Source organism: Meleagris gallopavo, chromosome 5 (assembly GCF_000146605.3).
Source record: "Meleagris gallopavo isolate NT-WF06-2002-E0010 breed Aviagen turkey brand Nicholas breeding stock chromosome 5, Turkey_5.1, whole genome shotgun sequence".
NCBI lineage: Eukaryota > Metazoa > Chordata > Aves > Galliformes > Phasianidae > Meleagris > Meleagris gallopavo.
In genome coordinates this window covers 20,611,423-20,636,052 of record NC_015015.2, presented here as the reverse complement: position 1 = coordinate 20,636,052, position 24,630 = coordinate 20,611,423, and the positions used below count along the sequence as shown (strand labels likewise).

The window sequence follows — 24,630 nt, the reverse complement described above, 5'->3', positions numbered from 1 at the left end:
AACATGGGCAAATCATATAGTTGAAGGGTACAATCATCTGTAATGCCTCTCTTGTGGTCTCACTCCATGAATGTCATCCTTGGCAGGTGAATATTCAAATCCGGTCTGCTTGATTAGCTTCCAGACATAAGAGCATTACAGCTGAGCTGTATTTCTTGGGAACTGAGAAATTAGTAAGTCATTGTGCAGTGCCAATTAGGAAAGTAGCAGTCCTTCTGGAAAAGACTTGTAACATAGTAATGACATTAGAAGTCAGTAGTAACCTTCATATCTAATTCCCTCTCCTGAATGCAAAGAAAGGAGAAGCCCTGGTTTCAATGGGCCACCCAAAATCAGGGGAGATCCGCCGTCAGGTCCGCATGCTTCAGGAGCGTTGGGAGAAGTTGAAGAGAGCTGTTGCTGCCCGTGGAAAGATGCTGGAGGATAGTCGGGATTTCCTGGAATTTCTCCAGAAAGTTGACCAGGTAGAAGCCTGGATCAGAGAAAAGGTAAATTAATTCTAATATTTAAACAAAGCAGCACACTAGAGACTTGCTATATCACAACAAATGTATGATATGTGTCAACCTCCAGACTAATTTCTTAGGGCCTTCTTCATGAGAGAATCACGATGTGCTCTACAAAAAACATGGAAGGAATAATTCAACAGATTTCTATAGAGTTTCTGTGCCAAATTTGGTTAAACATACTAACACATCACATGTAAAGTGTGCACATAAAGAAGTTGTGATTATTATTCTTGCGTGTCTCTGTCAAAACAGACCTAAAAGTACACTAAAATAGAAGGGACTTCAAGGATGTGGCAACTGGCATTCAGCTTCATTGTCTGTCAAATCTGCAAGTTTCTCTTTGAAGGAAGAGTCATTAATCTACTAAGTTTTCATTTGGAGTATGTTTCATAATCAGTAACAGATTGGAAAAGGAATTGGGGCTAAGTCTCATCATTATCTAAAGATCAGAAGTGACTACTTCAGAAGTTGTAACTCAGTGATTCACAGAGAAAATCACAGAACTTTTTGCAGCAACATAAGCATTGGAATGTGTTATGTTCTTGTACTCTTCACCTGAATGTTTGTCTATCTGCTGCTTCTTTCCTCAGGAAGTCATGATTAATGTAGGTGATGTGGGAAATGACTATGAACACTGTCTGCAGCTCATGAAAAAGCTGAATGAATTCCGTGGAGCAACATCAGGGGTAAGAGAGATTTTCCTTGCCTGTTTCCACATAGCTTGTGATGCTAGAAGCAGCAGTTAACTTTTTAGATAGTAAATTCCATTACTCTGAGAAGATGAAAGATCAGGGAAGTAGGAAGCATTATCACCTCCTAAGCAATTGAAATGATCTTCAATTCCCTTTGGGAAAGGTGTGAGACATCTATCAAGACAATATATTTGTAGTAGCCTCTTTCTCTCTTTATGAACTACACAGATGTGGACAAACAGGTCTCCATGTCACACAGGAAAGACCTCTATGCATACTTGCTAGTCTGGACTATTTGGCCTATTAGAACTTCATGAGTGAGGTTTACTTCTATGTGCACTCATAATATTCTCTTTAAGCTGTTTACCTTTTATACTATTTGCCAGTTCCTGTATTGCCAGCTCCCATCTTCTCTTTTTGTTGCCTATTAGCAAAAGAAAACAATCTTCTTTTATGCAAAATAAAAGCATAGATGTGCATGACACCTGGGGGAAAACCCTGAGCTCCCATTTCCAGAACCCAGCAAGATTTTCTGCAACAGTACATTAGATCTGGTCAGAAAGACAAAACACTTGAATTTTAGCACCATGGAATCAGGGAAGTGAAGCAACTTTCATTCACCCTTCAGTCCACACCAGCTGAACTGTGAGCTAAGAGTTCTGCTATGGATTATACCACCAAAAAAGAAGGATAGAGACAGGAACTGTATAAGACTGAAAAAAGAAGTATTTCCACTGACTAAGGTAGATCTTATATGCCCTTGGTCTTACAGGTTCTTGGTCTTCAATACTGCCTGCTTCTAGGCACTGCTTCTTTACCACTTTAAACGTGACTCTTAGAGGAAACTACTGAGACTGATACCTTCATAGCTGGTGCTTGAATATACAGTGCTTTATAGGGTGATCCAAACAGAAGCAGGCTGATCTTGGCACAGTGTGTGCATCCATTTAGTCTACATTTCCCCACTAGACAAATCTGAGAGCAGAGTGGGGATCAACTATCCCACATTGATGGTTGCTAAGTTTTCTACTCAGACTCTGTTATATTGTGTCCCAGGAGAGGAGACTGAGGTTTCTGAAGAAGCAATATGTGGCTGTCTACTGGTTTATCTTGTTTACTTTGTGGCTGTTTGTAATACTGAAGTACATATGGAAATAGTCATCTTGGTAGGAATTCACCATAAATAAAATTCAGATTGAATAAATACTTCTATTAAAAAATTGCTGGCATCTGGCAACTGTGCTTCTACTACTCCAGTGATTAATGTCTCCCCTTTAAGCCTTTGATTTACTGGTCTTGCAAAAATATAGAATGTTTTTGAATCCTGGAGCAGTATTCTGTGTTGACTATCCATCATGCTTCAAAAGAATTATCCATTATAATCCAGAAGATATATTTGCAGTGTACAACTATTATCCTTCCTGTAGTATTTATGTTACATGGGAAGAAAATTGAAAGGCTTAGCATACCTTTCATTATGCAGTGATGTTTCTTCTAAAGAAAAAGCAATGAAACATCTTACTATCCAATTTATGAATTGTCTCAGTTTCTTTAGACTGTGTAGATTTTAAGGCTGTTGTCCATGATATGGAACAAACTTCTGGAGAGATGCCTATGTAAAGTTAACAGCCTCAAGTCTTTTATCTGTTTGATGCAGGAACAGTCTGCCACACCTCGTCTGTTTTACGGCAGCCATCTATGTAACCAGCAGCTGCAGTTCTATTTCCTCAATGAGCCCCTGCTGGAATGCCTGGCTTAGAAGAGAAGCTCTAAGAGTCTTTACATAGTCCTAAATCACTTTGAATCACAGTTGAATCTGTGTATCATCATTACACAGTGTATCATCATTAACATCCTTTCTTGCTCGAACTGTCAGCTCATCTGGGACTGATAATAAGTGTGATAATAGAGCCGATGGAAATTTCTGTTAGTGAAATATAAATCTTGCTTGTCGCTGCTATTGTTGTTTTGCATGTGTCAGACTCGGTCACAAGCATTTTGAACATACACCTGAGCTCCTTTCTTCACTTTACAGGAGACAACAGTGGATGATGCTCACATCAAGGCTATCAATGCCCTGGCCATGAAACTGGAGAGACAAAACAAGGAAGAGACAAAGACAATATATCAGCGCCGGAAGCAGCTCAATGAGAAGTGAGTATGCTTTTAAATCTTCTACATAAAATCAAAACAGAAAGGTAGGATGAGGTATTTTTGGTGGGCTGGACTAAGAGGAGTAATGTATGTTTTCTTTAACATCATGACTACCAGACTTCATGCCCTAGAGCTGCTTTTCAGGATTTTGGAGCAGTTAGCCAAGAGGATTTCTTGTCCTGCAGGGCCGAAGTTGTGTCTGTCCTTGCAGGCAAACAGGCTTTTTCACTGCATTTTACAGACTATGTTCATAAGCTAAGACATTTATATCTGTTCAAAAAGTTGCCCTGGTGAAGTCCATATTCTTTCTGCTACTTCACAGTCCACTAGTTAAGGTAATTTAAGGAAACTGTATCAGGACTTTGTAGCTTTTACTTTCTATGCATCCTGAAAAATTTGGAACAAATACAGCCAGGTAGTTTCATCAGGCTGACGTTTCGTGCTGCATCTGCTATTGTGAGGAATTGGGGATAAGTACACAATGTAGCTCAGAAATCTAGACTTTCTTCCTTAGAACTGAGATTATGAAACTCAGTTGTGGAAGTTTTCACCTCTGAAATACACTCCTAAAATATTATTTTCCAATAAAAGGTGGAACAGTTTCCATGGTAACCTGAATGCGTACAGGAGGAAATTAGAAGGAGCCCTGGAGATTCATGCCTTGATAAGAGAAATTGATGACATCACAGAGAGAATTACTGAGAAGGTGAGTTCCCAGATTTGGATTAATTGACATGGGAAAATGTTCTGTTTTCTGAGTTATAAACTCAGAAACTCAGATACTGAAGATATACTGACTATCTAGCAGTAACCTTTGACAGTTGTCTATGCATCAAGTCTGCAGAAAGATGTTAAACACATTGCAGATTATCAGTCCTTAAGTCACTCGAGGGTAAAAAGGTAAATTTCAAAGTAAATTTTGAATACCAGGAGTTAGATGAACTACCATGGAACTTGACCTGAATTAATTATCTATTTAGTTTGAATGTACCAACTTCCAGTGCTCCAAATTCAAAGCTTATTTATTTAGCACTAACTTGCTCATCTCTCCCTGCTGTGCAATGTAGACAAATATGCAACTTTGATAAGTTCTATAAAAATCTCATCTATTTTTTTCTTCATATGGAGGTACAAATGTCTACTCTGGTTTATAATTTTGAGATTAATAGAAGAAGACTTATATAAGAATTAATTAAGACTTATATAAGAGTGGATATAACAAATACTGCTTATTGAACTGTAAGCCAGTAGTCAAATACATGACGGGACTACTTCAGGTTACAAGACCATTGGTTTGAAATTTTTGTAACAACTTTTATGAATGTATTCCTTTATTGTCTGTGATTTCACTTGTTCTGAGGATTAACTTTTTCTCCATATTTTTGCGAAACACAGCTCTTGCAAGCTTCTGCACAACTGAATGAATGGGAAATATTTGGCTATTCTGAGCTATGGGGGGGAGGGGAAGAGAGAGAGAGAGAAAATAAAGGTTGAGAAGTGTAGAGAAGAATCCCTGCCTTTCTGTTTAACATGTGAGTGCCCAGATCTTATGTAGATCTGTGAATATTCAAAGTTCTTGTTCCATTTCTGTTGAGAGCAGACATAAAGAGCTCTATAGATACTTAATTTTTAAGACAATGATAGTATTCCAATGGCAATAAAAAGGAGGGAATAAGGAAGCAATTTGATAGAAGTAAATATTACTCTTCTTCTTTGTGTCATCACCGTTTATACTTCCTGTACCCCTCCAGAGTGTCCTGATACAAGCACTGGATTATGGGAAAGATGTCGGAAGTGTGGAAAACCTTATTCGAAGACATGAAGAGATGGAGAGAGAAATCAATGTTATTAAGTCCAAAATAGAGGTAAGAAGTGAGAAAGTACGAAGGACGCTATAAAAATACTTACTTTTTTGAAATTTGATGCAAGCTCTGATATGTCTCTTCAGATCCATGAGTTGTACTGCAGTGCAGTTCAGAAATAAAATACAAAATCACAGTTCACATAGTTTTCTGATATAACTGTCAAACCCCAGAATCTTAGGTCATAATTCCCTGATCAGCTCTTGCTGTTGTAAATTGCCCAGTTTGCATGGCTTAGGACTAATCTAAGCATTAATTACAGTTTTGAGTTCCTATATAACTACATATTAAGAATATGTATGTATATTTTCTGATGAGCAGCAGTAGAAGAAATCCCATACCAATGCCTCACCATTTACACTGTTGGCTGAAATAGTTTCATATGAACATATTTTTGCAAACTTCCTCTAAATCTTTCTTTCACAATAGTATGCAATTTGTGACAATATATGTGATACCTAAACAGGCTGTGACTTTCTCACTAATTCTCATCTGAAATGTGGGTGATTACTAGTCAGCATTGCACAGAGAACGCAAGCAAGGCTGTTGTAGGGGAATAGTGCATGGAAACTCAGAAAGCAAGGTTTTTAATGCTGCCACAAATACTGTGTACATAGCATAGTATCTGTACTTCTCTTGCAGATTAAAACTAGTCTGGCATGTTCTCCTTTCTGCCTAATTAAAGTTCTTTATTTATATCAAGTTGATGTAGTTGTAGAAGAAAGATAACAAATATAAACGTGGGTTGGTGAGCTTGTGATTGGGTTTGTGACTGTTAAGGCTGTTAATGAAAACAGTATCAACCAAAAGCCCACACTGAAAGTAGTATTTTGATGCTGCTATTTGCTGAACAATATATAAAGGACTTTTGAGTCCTCTGCTAAATGGAAAATCTGGTCGCTTCTGTTAACTGGCTCCATGGCTCCTGTTACCTATCACAATCAGATTAGGATAATGGTGGCTATGACTACCCCTTCATTTTCTTCTCTGTTTTTCCCCTTCTGCAAAATTGCTTTCTTAATTGCAAATAGCATTTTGTGAAACAAAACAAATGTATCTTTCTCCACTTAGATGATTGCTCAGAAATCCATATATATTTTTTGTGCATATAATAACATACTTATTTTAATATTATAATTTAGGTATCCACTTTTGAAAACTAGAATCTTAAAATGAACTAGTTCTGAAAGGCAAATTCAGGAATGAACACAAGCTTTTTTTGGCATAAATTCACCCCAGTATAAATCTCTTTCCAGCCATTGGAATTGGAATCTTTCCGTCTTTCCACAAGGAATCCGTCCATAAATGACAAGCTGACTATGAAGCAACAGGAGATGAAAAACAACTGGCTACGACTCCAGGGGCAGGCCAAACAAAGGTAAAGGCTTCTTGTGGTCTGACTATTTCTCATCAGGAGGAAAGCTATTCCTTGGGGTAGCAAACCTACTTGTTAGGGAATTTCCAAAAGTTTTTGAGGGTCCATTCAAAGCTTGTACAGGTAGCTAGGACATCTCGATTTGGAACAAGAGTCACTGAGGGCAACAAAAGTTCAACAGATGTGACTTCAGGAAAGTTAATCTAATGACTTCCTTACTAAAAAGCCTCCAGGATAACAGATAAAATTTGTCACGAACATTTTGTGAAATACTTATTTTTTTGATGTTTCTAGAATATTTCTTTTCTTGAATATTTTCAAAACAAGAAAGACTTAGGCCTGAGCAGGAATTGTTTCTGGAAACAACTGTAAGGATCTTTACTTTTCTTATTCTAATGAACTGTCATAAAAAAGAAGGCAAGCCTGTTGTCTCTAAGGCAGCGTGCATCTGTGTAATTTTGGTTTAATGTGAAAATGGTTATGATCAGCAAGGGAAAGCTAGGAGGTTTGAATTCACTTCAGTTGCCTTCTCATAGGATACCTTCCTCTGCAAATGGGGAGGGAATGGGAACTAGACAACTCTTTGTTAGATAATGCTAAACTGTACATTGTGTTGCAGGAAGGAGAAGCTGGCAGCCTCATATCAGTTGCAGAAGTTTAACTTTGAGATGAAGGAAATTATAGATTGGATTCAAAACATCAGAGGCTTAATGGAAGCAGGGGGGCTTCCTAAAAGCCTAAATGAAGCGGAAAGCATGATTGAAGAGCATCAGCAGAGAAAGGCAAGTATCATTATTGCTCCCAATTGAATATAGTCATCTAGAGGGTGGCAACTCTGCCTGTGGCATTATAGTTGAAACTTGACGAACTTTCAGGTTCGTTCCAACCCAAGCCATTCTATGGTATTGTCAATCAGTCCTATGGGAATTAAATGCTGCAGACACAGCAGAATTTCTGCTGCATGAATTGAAAGTAACATGGTGAGAGTCTTTTTCCAGTAACAGGCTAGTGACAGAGATCATGTAAGAACTGATAGAACTCTATCCCACAGGCTATTTAGGAGCTCATTTCCCAGGAAGCTACATTACCACTCACATCTTCTATCCAACTCTGCAGGTGAAAAGCTGATTCAGTCTCAAATCATGCTCAGCTCTGATCTCTTACTCAGATTGCCAAGAAGATAATGTCAGTGAGCTAGATTTTGTGATGCAAACTCCATTTTCCTGAGAAGAAATTAAACCAGCAGTTTGTCTCATACAGAGCAGTAAATTACCATCGCATTGTACTGGAACAATTCATATCTCAGTACAAATTACCACACGATGTTTTGATGGCTGATTTGGTTCATATTTTTGATGATTTTCTAAAAGGAGTGCTATTATTAACATTAAAAAGTAACATTTATATTTTAATTTTTCCCACATGTAGTAGCTACCTTTCAGTTCCTGTATTACCTCTCCTTTGTAGTTATATTTCCTTTTCTAAAAAGCATATTCTCAGAATCATGACTAATACTAACAGTGAAAATCCTGTGCTTTGCACTTCCCATTACTAGCATGAATAATTTTAAATTCTAATTCATTTTCCAGACCTGAATTTAGTGTCAAATGCCTGATGCCTCCTCTTCTTTTAGTCTTCTGTCTGATAACAGTCCTCTCTCAAGTCAAATATTCAGCTTTTTCTTTTTTTGGCTTTTTTCTTTTTTTTTTTTTTTTTGGTTTTGGCCATTAATAATAGAAACAATAGAAAACAATATAAAAAACTCAACACACTGTTATGATGTATTTTGAATTTAGATTGTAACAACACCTAGATCTAGATCTCGATCTTGCTAGTAAAGGAACCCAAGGTTTTAATGAGATAGTCACACAGAAAAGGTGGAATCCAGGGAATGCTTTCTTTTGCACTGGGTTGACTAAACTAAATTAAAATCACAATAGAAATTAGATTTTTCTTTTTTTTTTTTTAATTTTGAGTTAGTGGCTCAAACTATGGTCCCTAGAGGAGATTGTAGTTGACTGCAAAGCAATAATCTGAATAAAAAGAGAATTGTATCTTACAGCTGTTTTGTCAAATTCTAGGCACCGTCACTCCTCTAAAAAAAATTCTCTAAGAAGAGGAGCTGTAATTTCAGACATTTAGTAGTCCATGACATCATTTTCAAGGTGGTTTGCAAATTATTGCACAGTGTTATTTCAGTATATGGATATTTTTATTTTCAAATGGTTTATATTAGGAATTCCACACTCAATTTGCAGAGCTCACTCTTGCTTTTAATCTGATAACCTTGAGGATTCAGTATAAAGGCATAATTCATTCCTCAGCCCAGGATAAAAGTTAAATATTTCATCTTAACACCATGGAATAAAGTAGAACAGTGTTTTTAATGTAATAATCTGATGCCAACTTACTTGGCAGGAGAAGAAAAACATCTAGATGCTGTTTGTCTCACAAGAACCACCTTCATATAGGAAAACACAGTGGGGGATGTAGTACTATGGGTGTTCAAAACTATTTTCATTTATATCTGAACATTTTCCAATCTGTTTCTAATTGAATTCCAATTTGATTTGTAGGAGACCAGTTATTCCTAGAGCAATAAAGTCATTTATTGTCCTCATTTATTTTCTCTTAGGCAATACTGTGCTTTTTCAGTAACATAGCTCAAAGACGAATGATTTTCCACACAAATATTAGTGTTGGAAAGTTACAGTCTATATTCTCCCCCTTAAGGTCTGTATTCTGAATAGTTGGCATACCATAAACCCTTGACATCAACTTTAGTAATGTATTTTAGGAGGAGATTGAAGCACGAGTGGAAAGATTCAACTCTCTTAGTAACTATGGTCAACAACTTGCCAATTCTGGTCACTATGCAACCCCTGAGATTCATCAGTCTCTCTCCAGACTACAGAAAGCCTGGTCTGAATTGATCCAAGCATGGCAGGAGCAATATATAAAATTGTTTCAAGCACAAGATTTACAGGTAAGTAAAAAGACATTCAAAATGAAGTGCACACACAGCTTTTCTCAATATAAGCAGCCTATTTATAACGTTACCATTAGCTGAGGATGATGTAATAATACCCAGTGTTCAGCACTGGTTTCTGGAAGACGACTGAGGGCAGAACACATTCAATATTAGCAGGGCTTTTACTGTATCTTTAAATTGTCTCTTTACAAATTAAATACATTTTTCTTAAATGTACAACCATCTGCTTTTCAGAGGCCATGAAACTTGACAAAATTCAAACATTCATGTAGTTGGCAAAAGGAACATACTTGAAATAGAAAGTCCTACTTAATTCTAAACTCTCTCCCCCAAGAAAAACAGTATGGACAGAGGCATATTTTTAAACAATTGGAAAAAGAAAACGGAAGAAAAATTTAGCACGGACAAAATCTAGTTTTCTCCCTCTGGCATTTTTTTCCTAATGTAAAAACTGTTTTGGCTGCAGTTTTCCAGAAACATAGCCTTGTAACCATCATCTCACTTTACAAAATTTCTGCTCAAAGTCAGAAATAGCTGAGAGAGATTTTACAGTGTGGAATGTCAAGCGCCTTAAATAACAGCTTGTCCTACTAGACCCATCTAAAAAACTTCACGTATATAAGAACTTAAACCATATGGTAAGGACTGCTTTCACGCTTCTTATGGATTACATTATACTTATTTCAGGCCAGTTGCTTTACATAACACCCTCTATACATCATTAGGAAACATGCTGCAAGTACTTGTATTGTATCCAGTGTCTTAGATAAAAAGCAACAGTCATCTTATTAAAGAGAAAGCTACAATAATAATTGTTACATGCATGGTTTTGGCAGCATCTAATGCTTATTGCCATCCAATGCTCTTGTAGTTAAATTTTGCAAAAGCCCGAGCAATTTAGTTTTTTTTCAGTATATTCTGCCAAAGTCAGGAGTGTGTCTATTTTACTCCATGTTTATGATTGTTTCTTCTCCCTGTGCAGAAATTCTATGGCTATGTGGAACAGACTGAGAGCTGGCTCAGCAGCAAAGAGGCTTTCCTAGCCAATGAAGACTTAGGGGTAGGTGCTCCAATTTTCTCAGCTGTTGGTTTGGAGGATGGGGAGATGTGAAATATGATGATATGCTCCTTCTTTCTTTCTCCATCTTTCTCCTTTCAAAGTTACTGCTTTGCCTTATTGATGACTTAGGGTCATGTTTCCTTCCTCAGTACTTTAAATGAAATAGGTTTCTCAGCCCCTAGAGTAATGAAACAGTCCAAATACTCTTATTATAGCAGGAAAAAAGACTATATTTCTCTACCTGGTCTTACCTGACTCAATCAAACTTACTAGCATTGTGCAAGTTGTCACTGTGGTCATTTCTGATATACATAGTGTAGTTCTACTTTAGCTACTTCAGGTATCAGTAACACTGCAATAATTGAAACTGCAGACTAATGCATGAGTTACAAAAGTCATGCAGGATGCTGGATATAAACTCTGATGCTTAGTTTACCTTTGGTACCTTGCATAGGCATTAAATTAAATTCCTCTGCAGGAACAACAATTACATCTCAATGTAGACATAACTGGTACAAATTGTATGAAAAACATCTAATGCTAATGGCTCGTGTCTGGCTGTGTAATTTTAATTCTGGAGATACGTACTTACAGTCCCTCCACTGAAGTATAAAAGAAGGATCTATTTTCCAGCCATATTTAGCTCAGCAATGCACAGAGAACACTATGTGAGTACGTACTTTTCCAGTGACTCATGTAAACACTCGGTACTTTGGATGTTTTTCTGGCCCATTTGGTGTGGACTTTTGAGAAGACAAGTTTCTCCAGGAGCTTTATAAAGTCCTCCAGAAAAACGAGAAAGCAGAGTTTATTAAAGTAACATTTTGATGCTGCTGATTATAAACTTAAAAGTGCAAAGGGGTGCTAAAAAGAGAGTTCTAAGCTTTAGACTCACAAATGTTACATGAAGTCAGATTCTGTGTTTCTCCCCAGATTAACTGTAAGGGCAGGCTCCAGTCCTCAGATTCAAATCTGGATCAGAACACTTCCAAATCCCATAGATAGAAACTGAGTGTCTAATTTCAATCTCTTTCTGTGGCATATTTCTTCATTTAACTCTGATCTCTCAGCATCCCATATTTGCTTCCAAAATAGAATCTGTCACAAGATTGATTTACGAGTACAAGGAGATCAGCTTATTCTCCTGAGAAGTGTGAGATGCTCTTTGTAGCACAACAACCAGCAGAAGCAGATAAGCATCCAGGAGTTTGTTCAGTTTTGACCCTGAACCAATGGTCTCAGGCCATGCATAAAACAGTAATTTAGACCCCAATCCTCAGATTCAATGCCAATAAATTTCAAAGGTCAATAAGTTTTCTCGACAGCTTGAAAATGTGGGGTAAATGCCATTTAGCTTCTGGATTATCAGTGTGTTGGATGGAATGACTCTGATTGAAATCAGCTTCCCTTTGTTGAATTCCATCCAGGACTCAGTGTCTAGTGTGGAGAGTCTGCAGCGGAAACACATGCAATTTGAAAAATCCCTGGAAGCTCAGATGGAGAAAATTGATGAGATGGCTTCATTTGCCCAGCAGCTAATTCAGAACAAACATTATGATTCGGACAACATCACCAACAGATGCCAGGCTGTTCTGAGGAGGTGAAGTCAAAACTTCACTATTTGCTATCCATCTCTCTTGCATTGAAACTCTGCCTCCATAACTCTAAAATCTTTAAATGTTTTAAGAGAACTGTAAACTCGTTTGCATTTACTTGACTTTGCACTGCTATCTATGGTCTTGCAAAGCTTGCTTGAGTCTAGTTAATTAGGTTGTTTTCAAAACTGCAATTAGGGGGAGAGGTGAAATTCAGAAAAAGGCAGTGTTCCTGTAATTCTATACCCTGGTATGGCCCTAGGGACAGTGTTACAAACAATGCATGGAGTTCTACTGTGCCATTAAATAATACTGTCATTAAATGCCATAAAGAAAAGGCATTTGCACACAATTTCTTTTTCTCTGATCTAATGGTTTGACCTTAAAGCTCTGCTCAAATTATCCGTTAGGGCATTTTACAGTTCTTTCTGATGTGAATTACTTTATTTTTCCTAGCACGTTGTATATTGTCCATCTTAACTAACATTAGAAATGATTATATTCAGTGCTATGGTAGATGAAAAGATGTACGTAAAATCTACTAAAAGAGATCAGAAATTGCTTATGATGAAAGTGAATGTACAAATTTATTAATACAATCAAAATATTTCATGCCTGAATCAACATGAGTAAAGTGATGCATGGCCATATTTGGAAGAAAGATGAAAGGACGATGTAGTTTTGGCCTGATACGTGTTATTAGTGACAAATATCATGATACCCACAGGCTTTCCATAATGTTCAGTTGTCCTCAGAAACTCACTAATGGCGATTCCTAGATGCAGGCATCATACATACAGAATTTGTGCATGTTTTAAACATATCTGCTAGTAGTTCTTCCCACAGTATCCCAAGTGTCTTCTCTGACAATCACAATCATGGGAGGCTGCATATTATGAACAGTTTTCTCCTAGAGATAAAGGGTTAGATCATATGTTTTTTAGACACAAAAACTAAAAACTTTTTACATATCTAATTCACTCTTTGTTTTATTCCTCGTGCATCTGTCTTTATTTCAGAAAGGAGAAATTACTGGAGAATGCTGCTGCTCGCAGACATCTACTAGAAGAATCAAGGCTTCTACAGAAGTTGTTGAAGAATTCCTATGAGGTACAATTACACAGCATTCACTGCATTCTTGTTCTTAAAACATGCTGTGCTGCATAGGTCTGGAACCCTGAAAGGGATTTAATGAGAGAAAAGCCAAGGAACTGAGTCTATAATGAGATAATATTGGAAAATATGAGGAAGTGTTAATGGATATTTTTCAGTTTTCAAGTAACAAATTCCCTTCATTTGGGCCACAAAAAATTAAGAAATAGGTGCATTAAAAGGAAATGTGCCACCAAATCATAATTCATGGGAAGAGACAAGGTAGTCCTCTTCTTGTGAGATATAATAAGGTTAGAAATAGGGAGGTATCTGCCCTTTCTTGCACATGCACACACATGCATATGCACATACTTTCTTACTGCAGAAGAACAATTCCATGGAGGCAGATATCTTTCCAGATGACAGTTCTGGTTGAGAGGTGTGGGGGTGACCTCACCAAGGCATGAGGAGCTTAAGGAAGCAGAATCTCAAAAGGACAGCTCGTTTATGCCCCCTCTTACTAGTCCAGTGTTTTATATATGCAAGAGAACAGCCTAGCAGATTGCAGCTGAAGAAACATTGAAGTTTTTGTCCACTTCTGTTCTTTCCTCCCCAAAGGTGGCTGCCTGGATCAACGAGAAGAACAGTATTGCTCAGGATGATAGCTGGAGGGATCCAAGCAATCTGCAGACCAAGCTGCAGAAACATCAAACTTTCCAAGCAGAGATCATGGCTAATAGAAATCGCCTAGACTCCATCAAGTTGGTGAGAGAAGCTGGGTTGTTGGCAACACTGGGCAACTAGCCTGAAAAACAATTAACAAACTGACTTACACAGACCTCAAACAAGCAAGGGGAAATCACTGTCCCCTCAATGATATTGTTCACTCTGTCTGTGAGGGGGCTGGAAAGCTTGCTCTTTTGGTCTAAGAACTTTCTGTGCCCACAGGGTTCTTTCAACTTATTTGTTAGTGTTTAGTGTTAGCTTGTTTTCTGTATTCACTGTGATGCAGTGGAAGGAGATGGGTGCTATCAATGATTTGTTCCACTGACTTCTGACACTTCTCTCTGGCGTGAATCACACTTTAGAGGTATATCTGTTTCTTTCAAAAATGGAACCTAGGTAATTGGATGCACAACTTCAATAATTCAGATAAGTTTTATCCAACAAAAAGAACCAAGATGAATTTTCAGGTATTGCCATTACAGAGAAATGCTAGTAGGAGAGATATGAGGAAAATCTGACAAGTTTTGTCAGATATTTGGCAGAAGCTGTGATCAGATGATTGGTTTGGAAGGACAGATTGTTAGATGCTTATTAACCTTATTCTCAGCACAGCACTTACTAGCTGTATTTTGCAAGAGATAACTTGCATTAAAGCATAAGGGGTAGAGTTCCTCCTCAGATTCACCTGCATCTAGTTCTGTAGAGCTCAGTTTGTTTAGATACAACATAAACATGACGGGGGACTAAAGGGTATAACTACAACTCTCTCTATACTAATCTGTCTCTCATTACTTCTTTCTAAGAATGATCTTGGGAATTGCTTTTTATAAGAAAATAAACATCTGCTGTCCTTGTGTATTGTCTCTCTTTCTGTGTCTCTTTTTCCTCATTGTAAAATACGAAGTAACTCAGCTTAGCTTTCTCAAGTAAACTTGGTCCTAGCTTAAGGATATAAGTACTGAATCTTCTATTTGATGGAGATCTTACAGTATCCACTGTACCTCTTCTTCTGCCATCCTGTTAAGCATCTGCAGCTCAGAAATTAGAAACGCAGATATACACGGTTAAAAAAAGTGTTTTATTATCTCATGCAGTAGTTCACTCGTATGAGATAGATAGTTCACTTTTTTAACATGCAAGAAAGGGAAAAGAGTGGGCTAGGTGGCTGGGCTATCTCAAGCAATGATCATGGGATGCAGAAAAAAACTTTGTGGTTGCAAAGTAGGCTTCCTGTCCAGCTTTTGCATAATGAAGATTCTCTTTGCCCTTAAATATCCTCTAATATTGTTCCAACATTTCAGATAATTTTAGAGGCCAGAAAGGCAGGAAAATCTGTCCATCAGTTTGATCATTCTCTCTGCTGCAGGAAGGTGAGAAGATGCTCCGTGAGAGACACTATGCCCCTGAGGCCATTCAGTCCAGGCTACAAGAAATGGAAGAGCTATGGGAGGAACTGCTAGCAAGCTGCCAAGATAAACGGGCCAAGCTGCAGGATGCTTACAAGGTAATATCGGTGCACCAGTGGTTGGGGTTTTGTGTTATTTCCAGAAGCAGAATGAATGCCCTGCTGCAGTCTTATATACGAATGTGCCATTTAGAACAATCGGACCTCAAGACCACCAGAGTAAAGAAACTGCAAAGTGGGGAGTGATTGACTGGAATTAGAGATCTCTAGTGAGAGGAAAGGACTTGTGGGCTGCATGCCTTTCTGCTTTCTACTGCTAAGTTAGGTCAGGATTCCAGAAGATACTGAGGGAAAATGTGTACCCTTCTATTTTCCAGTTCTCTGGACCTGTCTCACTGGCATCTTTTCACCATCTTATGAGAAAGATGCCCTCAGCTGCTTTCCATTCTCCTAGCTCTTCTCAGGCATATCACTTCTCATGACTCTGAGTTTTGCACGGGCTACTCTGTGGACATAAAATAAAGCTCTGCCTTTAAATGGCTGCCTTTTAAGGTACTGTATCCATAATTGGTATCTGTGCAACATGACACAAATAAAATTAACTCCTTATGTTCTCTGCATTTGTTCTTGAATTCACTCTGACTGAATCATTTTCTTCATTTGGACCGCCATCAGATCTGGGAAAAAGTCACTGAGCCTTTGGAAGTTTCTCCGCATTTGTATGCGATTCTTCTGGAAAGGGGCTGTCATTTTATATTGTAATTTATATCCTGAAGATTTAACTGACTTTTTTGTCCTGCTTGTCCCCAGGCCCTTCATTTTCAGCGGAGTATAGAGGATACAGAAAAATGGTTGGAAGATGTGGAAAATGAATTGAAGGCACCATATAGCAGCAACGATCTAGTGGTTCTGAACAGTCACTTGAAGAAACAAGAGGAACTGGAGCAAGATATTGCTAGCCATAGGGACCGGTTGCAAGAGCTTGTGAACACAGCTCAGGAATTCCAGCAGGAAAAGCATTTCCTTGCCGATGAGCTAGAAGAAAGAGTTGATCAGCTGGTGCAAAGGTGTGTAAGTGCCTGATCTGTCTCACGCAAAATTTTGCCTATTTTTCTCAGCCTTTTTCTTCTCTGAGTCTTTTTTATTTTTCATTGTCTACTTTATTCTGAATATAACCTTTTGTGTTCATTCTGTACTGTTTCGCAGTTCTCATTGTGTTCCCTTTAAAATCTGCAGATACAAAAGTCTACGTGATCCTCTGCAGGAAAGACGTGGGAGTTTGGAGGCAAGCAGACTTCAATACCAGTTCTTCCGAGATGTTGATGAGGAGTTGGCCTGGGTTCATGAGAAACTTCCCATGGCATCCTCCAGGGATTATGGCCAATCTCTGGCAACTGTTCAGAGTCTACAGGAAAAGCACCAGGTAATGTCATTCTCATTCTTCAGAATCAAAGAGAAAATATGCAATTCAGTTTGCCTCAAGAAAACTGCAGTGCATTGGCTAGCAGGATTCATGATGCTAGGGATAACTCTTAAGCTTGTCTGATAATTACATTTCTTTCAAAGGATATGTCTATGGTTTGACATGTGGGATTCCACGCTTATCATGGCAATGCTCTAGGTACCACACTATATGCTTTTCTCTGGACACATAGGCTCTTTCTGGAAACTGAGTTCAAAACCTGGCTTTTACAATATGAAATAGATTTTGCAACTGTTGTGCATGCTGTTTCTTTGGGCAACAAAGAATGTCCTAATACACTATTAAACTTGTTAAGTACATCCAAGCAAGCTTATTGCTCAGATGTCTCAGGATGAGCTCCTAGAAAAACATCTTCCGCCAAAACTTTTCTGCTCTAGAGGGAGGGAGTTAACAAGCTTCTATGATCCTTAGCTGACCTTCATTCTAGTGGTAGCTTTCAAGATAGCTGCTGAATTATTTCACAACATCTAGATGGGCCATCAGAAACAGCAGTGACTGGAACACTGTCATCATGAATACCAATAAAACAGCAACTGCTTTTCTACTTGTCTTTGAGTAAAGATCACTCTCTCTCTTCAAACACGTGGTGGAGGAAAAAAAATGCTGCTAAAAATTTCCAGCAGCTATTGGTATTTAATGTTAGCAAATGACAGCAAATTTAAATGCCAGATCAAGTGCCTCTGGGAAAATCTGTGTAATCTGCAATAGGACTGGGAAAGATGGAAGATCTTATAAGGAGGAGAATATGCATGTATATATAAATACATATTGGAGACACAGGCATTTGGTGCAATCTGCATGCCTAAAAATAAAACTGAATTTGCAAAAGGTTTTTGAATGTTCCAGGAGTAAAAAAAAGTTTAGGCTGGTACAGGTGACATGCCAGGACATGGATGAGTTCTCTTAAAAAGTATATTTATCCTAAAAGTGCACTCACAGTTTAATAAAGAACTGTAAAATGTTTTAAATGCATCTTCCAGATGCATTTAAACCCATGGATATGTTATATCCATATTATATATAAGTCAAAAATTGAATATGCTATTAGTTCTACCCCCTATTGTTTGTCCTATTGAGCCAGATTTGCAAATTTAGTACTTTGATCGCCACCACAAAAGTGCAAGTGCATGAAATGTATCAATATAACAAAATTGAAGTGCATTTACACTCAAATATAGCATGCATAAGTATAGCTGCTTAGTTTGGAATAACAGTTTCCACTCACTCCCCCACCACCCTTTTCTGATGGTATAAATGAAGTCCTGTGAATATGTACTCCTAAATGTTCAACTGCAAAGTTGTTCTTCCCACTACTAGCTTATTATTATTAATACAGAATACAAGATGTTTTAAAATCTTTGCTACTGAGTTCTGTTCTGCTGAGGTCAAATATGGTGTTACTTCTCAACAACACAGAGGCTGTCTTGAAATTAATAGGGGAAAGTTAAAGGCAAGGTTAGAGTCACAGCTGTTTTGCAGCCAATTCTGATAGTTAAGTTGAAGGAGAAGTTTCTCTCTCCAAAGGGCATCACTTCTACATTAACAAAACACAGCAGTCTAACTCTGAAACCACTTGTTTTATAGCTTTGAAAATAAATAGAACAACTATGAAATGCTGGAGTTTGCTTTCTTTTCAATGTGCTTAGACTTAGTTAACCATAGAATGAACATCCCTTCACAAACAAGTTGAAAGTGTGGTCCTTGCCTATCAAAGATGAAGAAAGCAGAGGTGTGCATCTGCTTTTTCAAAATCTAGTTTTCAAACATTCATTTCAAATAAAGCCAGATTTTAATTCAAGAAACATGGTGCAATATGAGTAGAAGTAGATATATTTGAGTGCAGGAAAGAGTTTTGTGGTTAGAATCTCATCCCCCCACACTCTGAAGTGGGTACACAACAAGGTACAAATTGTGTGATTAAGTTTTATTTCTGCTATTGTTCCTTCACTCAAAAAAGCTCTTGCATTCCACTCTAAGTATTCACTCAGATGTTGCACCTGTGACCCATCTGTGTGTATGGAAAACAGATTTATAGTGGAGCTACAATGCAATTACACAACTAAATAACTGTAGAATGTTATCTGGGAGTAAAATGGAGCTTTTTCTACTTCCAGAATTTGGAGAATGAGATAAGCAGTCGGGATGCTTTGACCAAAGCAGTGCTCAGTACTGGGCAGAAATTGGTAAGGGGAGGCCACTCAGCATCTCGCAAGATTATGGAGCAGATGAAGGAGCTGGAGACATCTGTGGAAAACTTGAAGACAGAGGCTCAAGTGAGAAGACAGCGTCTCATGCAGTCATATGAAGCCCATCAGTTCTTGACTGAGGTAGGAGTGCTTCACGAAGATTTAATTTTGGCCTTTATTTGCTTTAAAAGATACCTGTATTGCTGAGTGTCTACAAGTACTGATATATAAGCAGAATTCATACTGTTCTGATTTTTCCTATCTGTACAGTTATAGTAGAGATGCAACAGTTGTTTTTCCAAATAACTGTAGTGAGGGATAAACAAGTAAATGAAAGTACTGGGATTTGGGCGCGCTTCTCTTTCTTTTTTTTATTTTTTGGTTTGGAATAACATCTGCTAGACTGGAAGGCATCTAAGCTGCTTTCTATTTTGACGGATGCATCTCTTTGGCAGATGCTTTACAGTTTTCTATGCCTTGACCTAAACTAAAGCTGTGTATACGCTCATCCTTGTATTTTATACAGCTACTGGATGTGGAGACCTGGCTGGCAGAGAGGAGCTTCATTCTAGAGACTTCTGATTATGGGAAGAATGAAGAATCCACTCAAGCTTTACTACGTAAACTCGAAGCCACCAAGCTGGACATGGAGGGTTTTAGGCCTCGGATTGAGAAAGTACAGGAGACGGGTGCCGGCTTAATAAACAAAGACAACCCAGAGAGGTAGGAAAGTAAAAGTAGGCTTCTGTTCTGAAACAAAAATTTCTCCGAAGAAGACAAGTATGGAAAAAGTTCAGTTTTCATTAGCTGTTCAATGGCTTATTTAGAAATATGATTTTAAGGGACATCAATCCCTTCTTAACTACCATCACATACTCTCAAGTTCTCAGAAAGCCTGATGATTTATTTTAATGTTTTCATAACTGTTGTTTTTTCAACAGCAGGCCAATTAGGTCAGCTTCTTTGTCCACCATCTATTCTGAGAAACTGTCATCTACTTCTCGGTTGAACTCTCAATATATTGAATCATAATGGTTCAACAAGCACCATGTTTGGGAAAGGAAATAGACATTCTTGACAGTTAACTGTTTTTCATTGCCAATTTTCTTTTATTACTGAGAAGAAGGGAGTGGAAAAGAGCAGCAGTGTGAGATACTTTAATTTCCTTAACTAGTTGGTTCTCACATCTTCATATAACTTGCTCCATGAAAATAAGTGGACTCTTCTGCATTTCGAAGTTGTTACAAAGCAAACCTGTTAGAAAAGATGGTGTCCAAAAAGAGCAGTAAAACAAAAACATACCTTCTGATTCTTGTTTATTTTTATGCTGTTTGTTTTTTTTTGTTTCTTTGTTTGTTTGCAGTCCAACCATACTTTCAAAGCTCCAGGGGATCCTAGCAGACTATCAGTCTCTCCTACAAAAGGCTGAGACCCAGAGAAAATGCCTGCAAGAACAATTCCAGCTGTATCAGTTTGAAAGAGAATTCCAGCTGGTGGACACCTGGCTTTCCAGTAAACAGTCTATTGCAGAGTCTGATGACTATGGGCAGGACTTAGATGGTGTTGAGGTAAAAGAAAATAAAAGGTGTTGTACGTGTTGTGTGGTAAAGCAGGAAAATATTTGCCAAAATTTTTGTGCAGCTGTTGAAAGTGAAACATTACAGTGACAAAAACTAAGCAAACCAGTTCTCACTGCAGCAAAGACTCAGACTGGTTACTGTCTCTTATGAAGGGCTTTTAGTGGTAGCATTCTCCAGTGGAGAATGGAGGTTCAACAGAAAGTTGGCTTTTTCCTGGAATAAGGTGAGGTCAGTACACTTGACTTCTGATAATGTTTATAAATTTGACAAAGCATAACCATTTGGTCACAGTCTTGCAACAATTTCAGTAGGAAATCCTGAAATAAAGCATTCTCACCTCTAGCTGCTTGTTTCAAGGATGAATTTCTCCTCAGGTCATGTGGTGCAGAGGTGTATACTTTATAGTGTCCTCTCCACAGTTTAGTGAATTAATGTTTTCAGCAACTGTTACATGTTCTGACAAGCTAAAGAGATTAGTTTCTTAGTTCTGGGCAGCATTTCTCATTTCTCAGTGTCTTGAAAGGTTAAATGATCAAGACAACAGATACCCTCTTCTGATTCCAGATCTTCTGGGTTTATCACGTGATTAACGCTCTGCAGTGAATAACTTTTGTGTTGTACTCTACAGAGGAAGTGTTTCTTTTTGTTTCTTTAACAGAGGTAGGCAGAAAATTTTATATCTAAGTCTGTGTCTCTATTTATCCTATAGGTGCTGGAGAAAAAATTTAAAGATTTTGTAAATGAGATTAAACCTCTGGGACATTCCAAAGTTCTCTCCTTAAATGAATTAGCATCTAAACTAGAGAAGGATGGCCACAGCAAGACAGATATTATCCAGAAAAGAACAAAGCAAATTAATGAGATGTGGGAGAAACTGTGCCATGCCATCCAGACAAGGACAGAGGTAGGAAATACATTGAAACTGGAGCATTTAATTCCCTGCATTTTCATATATCCTTCTTTCTTTCCCAAACCAGCGCATTGCTAATGTAGAAACACAAAGGTAAGAATAATGGGTATATTCTGTTCTCTTTCTTCTTGAACCATTTTCCTTTATAGCCACTGCTTTCCCTGCTGTTGCTGGCAAGATTATGCATGAAAGATACCTAACATCCTGCTGGCATACTGTTTACCTAAATTCACTACTAAATTCAATTTCTTTAAAAACTAAGCTAACCTATTTTGGTTTACCACCACTTACAGGAGGCCCACTCTGGCACTCATTGGACTCTTTTTTTTCTTTCTTCTTTTTTTTAATTAATTCAGCTCATTAAATGAGGGGTAAACCGTCTATATATTTTTTACTGGATCAATGAGTTGAAGTCAAACAAGGGAAATGAGAGAAAGTGTGATAGAGAATGCAGGGACAAGACCTTTACCTTTTGGCAGCAGTTAGTAGCTGTAAAATCAATTCACAACATCCTGTGAAACAGCAGTCTCAGATGTATTTAGAAAAGCAGAAAGGACAATTAAATTCAACTTTTTAAGTTGGCTTAAGGAAAACATAAAATGTCAGATGTCCTCAGATCTTTTCACTACTGTTACATACACATTTTGAATATGGAGTAGTTCATGCTCACCATAGTCTATTTCACTATGCCATGAAGTTAATGCATGACAATTGTTAACATAAACGTTGAAACAGCTTTAGAACATTTTAAATTCTAATTTCAGAAAACTTAATTTTCACCCAGCTCACCTTTTTCACTGCAATATATGTCTTTATTCCAAGCAAGTTTTCTGGGGCAATTTCTCCACTTGAGAGGGCAATTTCTGCTTACCATCCTACATGGGAATAAATTTGATACATCTTTGGATATACCTTTTTCTTTCCATTGAGAAACAGAACTTGGAAAATTAGATGACTTAATCGGGAAGGTGTTTCACTTCTGCTCTTGTTCTGCATTAGGACACAATACTAGAGTCACTTGTTTTTGCACTGCAGACATGATATATTGTATTACCATTAAAATTTTTCTTTATTTTAGAATCTGAGAGCAGCCCAGCAAGTTCATCAGTACGATCATGATGTGGATGAAGTAAAGGGCTGGATGCAGGAGAAGGAGGCTGTGGTGGACATAGATGATTATGGATATGATCTTCCAGGTGTACAAACTCTTCTGAGCCAGCTTGAAGGAGTGGAGGTGAGGATGTATCTATCATAAAGCAGCAGCAGAAAAGCATAAAAAAATAAATAAATGGACATCAATGCCTGATTTGAAATATTCTCAACTGCCTTGTTGGCAGAACAAAAGATAAATTTATTCCACTCTGAAATATCCTTTGTGCCTCATGGAAGGGGTCTTTTCCTCACAGTTTTACCTTTTGATATCAAGTTATTACTACTTTTGCTGCTCAGGATAAACTTCTTTCCTAAAGCTTATTTCAAACTGTTGTTATAATTGCAAAGTTGTTATTTGAACTGCAAGAGGAGACTTCAGCTCCATAGTTACCAAAATAAGCATCATGTCACATTTAAAGAAGATTTTTTGATGTTTGATGAATGTTACAAGGCACTAGAGGAAAAACCTGTAGAGTTATGTTCCCAGCCTCTTCGCAGCCAGTGTATAGAAAAGATATGAACCATTTTTAAAATTTGCTTTTGACAGATGTAAGTAGGGACTTAGTCTTACAATCCATTCTGTTTTTGTTCCAGAGAGATCTAGGAGCCATAATGAAAGAGCTGGAACGGATTCGAGGAGAAGCCTGGCACCTCAGCCGCACATACCCACAACTCAAGGAAAACATTATGGAGAGACTCACAGATGTGGATGAGTGCTGGAGAAATCTGGATAAGAAGTTTCTGGAGAGAAAGGCGAGACTGAGTCAGGCAGAACAAGTCCAGCTCTACTTCAATGACTGCAGGGAGCTAATGTATGTGTTTGTTCCTTGAGTCTGTCTGCAGGCCTTATTTCTGGTCTCCCCCATTTGGGATTTTCTAAATTATGCCTTTGGTTATTTGGCCCCTGTTCCAAGTGTTCTACAACTTGCTTGCAAATTTCTTTTAATAATAATACATAGCATCTTCTCAACAGCATGTCATGGAACTGACCACACATCAGGGGGGACCATGTCACTCCACTTCAGTGAAGTGTTCACAATAAGCCCATATTTTTACCCTATTTCCTAGACATCTTGAAAATCAAGTCACTCTGAACAGTTTTAATTTCAATGAAATATATCTTTGATTTGGCAGGAAGATGGGAGAGTCTCTGCTACATATTCAAGTAATTTATTCCTATACAGACATCAGAGCTTGCTTTTCTTAGAATGAAAGCATCCATATTAAAGATAATCTTCTAGAATTGGTTAGCACCTGTTCAAGTATTGAAAGTGTTTTACCCACATTTATTTAATCCTACTGACAATATGCATATACTGTTCTGTTCATTTTCATGAGGTATCAGTTTTTTGCAAGAAATCAGTTACTTTTTTTTCTTTTTACATTTGAATTAGAATGAAACTGAATGTTAAAAGCATCTAAAAAACATACCTTTTAATGTTGAGTTAAAGTGTTTAAATTAACCTTTGTAAGTATGTGTAAATACAGGTCTAGTGTAAAAGCTGAAATAACTAATGGGATGCCACTTCTATACTTGAAGCGGCAGTTGAATATTAAAATACTACATTTTATCATTTTAGTGTAATTTTAATCAGAAATGATACATATTTCTCAGAATATTTTTAAGTAGCATTTCTCAAAGAAGAAATATGGGAAATTTTAATTTATTGTGATTAATGAAAGAGTTAAGTCATTAAAGGAGTAGAAATCCAAAGAGAGTGAAGTGGTTACCACTGACTGGGCATTTACTATGATAAGGGATAGATCCAGAGGTTAGGTAAATCAAGAAGCATGTGTTTATGTCAGTTGAAGCAAATGAGACTCATATTCCTTCAATTTTTACCCTTTTAACTCTTT

At 37.6% G+C, this 24,630-nt stretch overlaps 1 protein-coding gene across 1 annotated transcript in view; it reads left to right on the top strand.

Moving 5' to 3' along the window:
• LOC100547880 (spectrin beta chain, non-erythrocytic 5) overlaps window positions 1-23,619 on the top strand; it is a 66,424-nt gene extending 42,805 nt beyond the window's left edge. The window contains exons 28-48 of the mRNA XM_019615523.2: window positions 297-488; window positions 1,100-1,195; window positions 3,237-3,355; window positions 3,947-4,061; window positions 5,107-5,220; window positions 6,474-6,595; window positions 7,212-7,374; window positions 9,390-9,578; window positions 10,567-10,644; window positions 12,072-12,244; window positions 13,259-13,349; window positions 13,950-14,096; window positions 15,424-15,561; window positions 16,273-16,529; window positions 16,699-16,885; window positions 19,060-19,272; window positions 19,658-19,854; window positions 20,495-20,699; window positions 21,421-21,615; window positions 22,700-22,855; window positions 23,368-23,619. Coding sequence (XP_019471068.2) covers window positions 297-488; window positions 1,100-1,195; window positions 3,237-3,355; window positions 3,947-4,061; window positions 5,107-5,220; window positions 6,474-6,595; window positions 7,212-7,374; window positions 9,390-9,578; window positions 10,567-10,644; window positions 12,072-12,244; window positions 13,259-13,349; window positions 13,950-14,096; window positions 15,424-15,561; window positions 16,273-16,529; window positions 16,699-16,885; window positions 19,060-19,272; window positions 19,658-19,854; window positions 20,495-20,699; window positions 21,421-21,615; window positions 22,700-22,855; window positions 23,368-23,604 — 3,384 coding nt within the window. The 3' untranslated portion in view covers window positions 23,605-23,619. The remainder of the gene's footprint in view (window positions 1-296; window positions 489-1,099; window positions 1,196-3,236; window positions 3,356-3,946; window positions 4,062-5,106; window positions 5,221-6,473; window positions 6,596-7,211; window positions 7,375-9,389; window positions 9,579-10,566; window positions 10,645-12,071; window positions 12,245-13,258; window positions 13,350-13,949; window positions 14,097-15,423; window positions 15,562-16,272; window positions 16,530-16,698; window positions 16,886-19,059; window positions 19,273-19,657; window positions 19,855-20,494; window positions 20,700-21,420; window positions 21,616-22,699; window positions 22,856-23,367) is intronic.
• The last annotated feature ends 1,011 nt before the right edge of the window (window positions 23,620-24,630 follow it).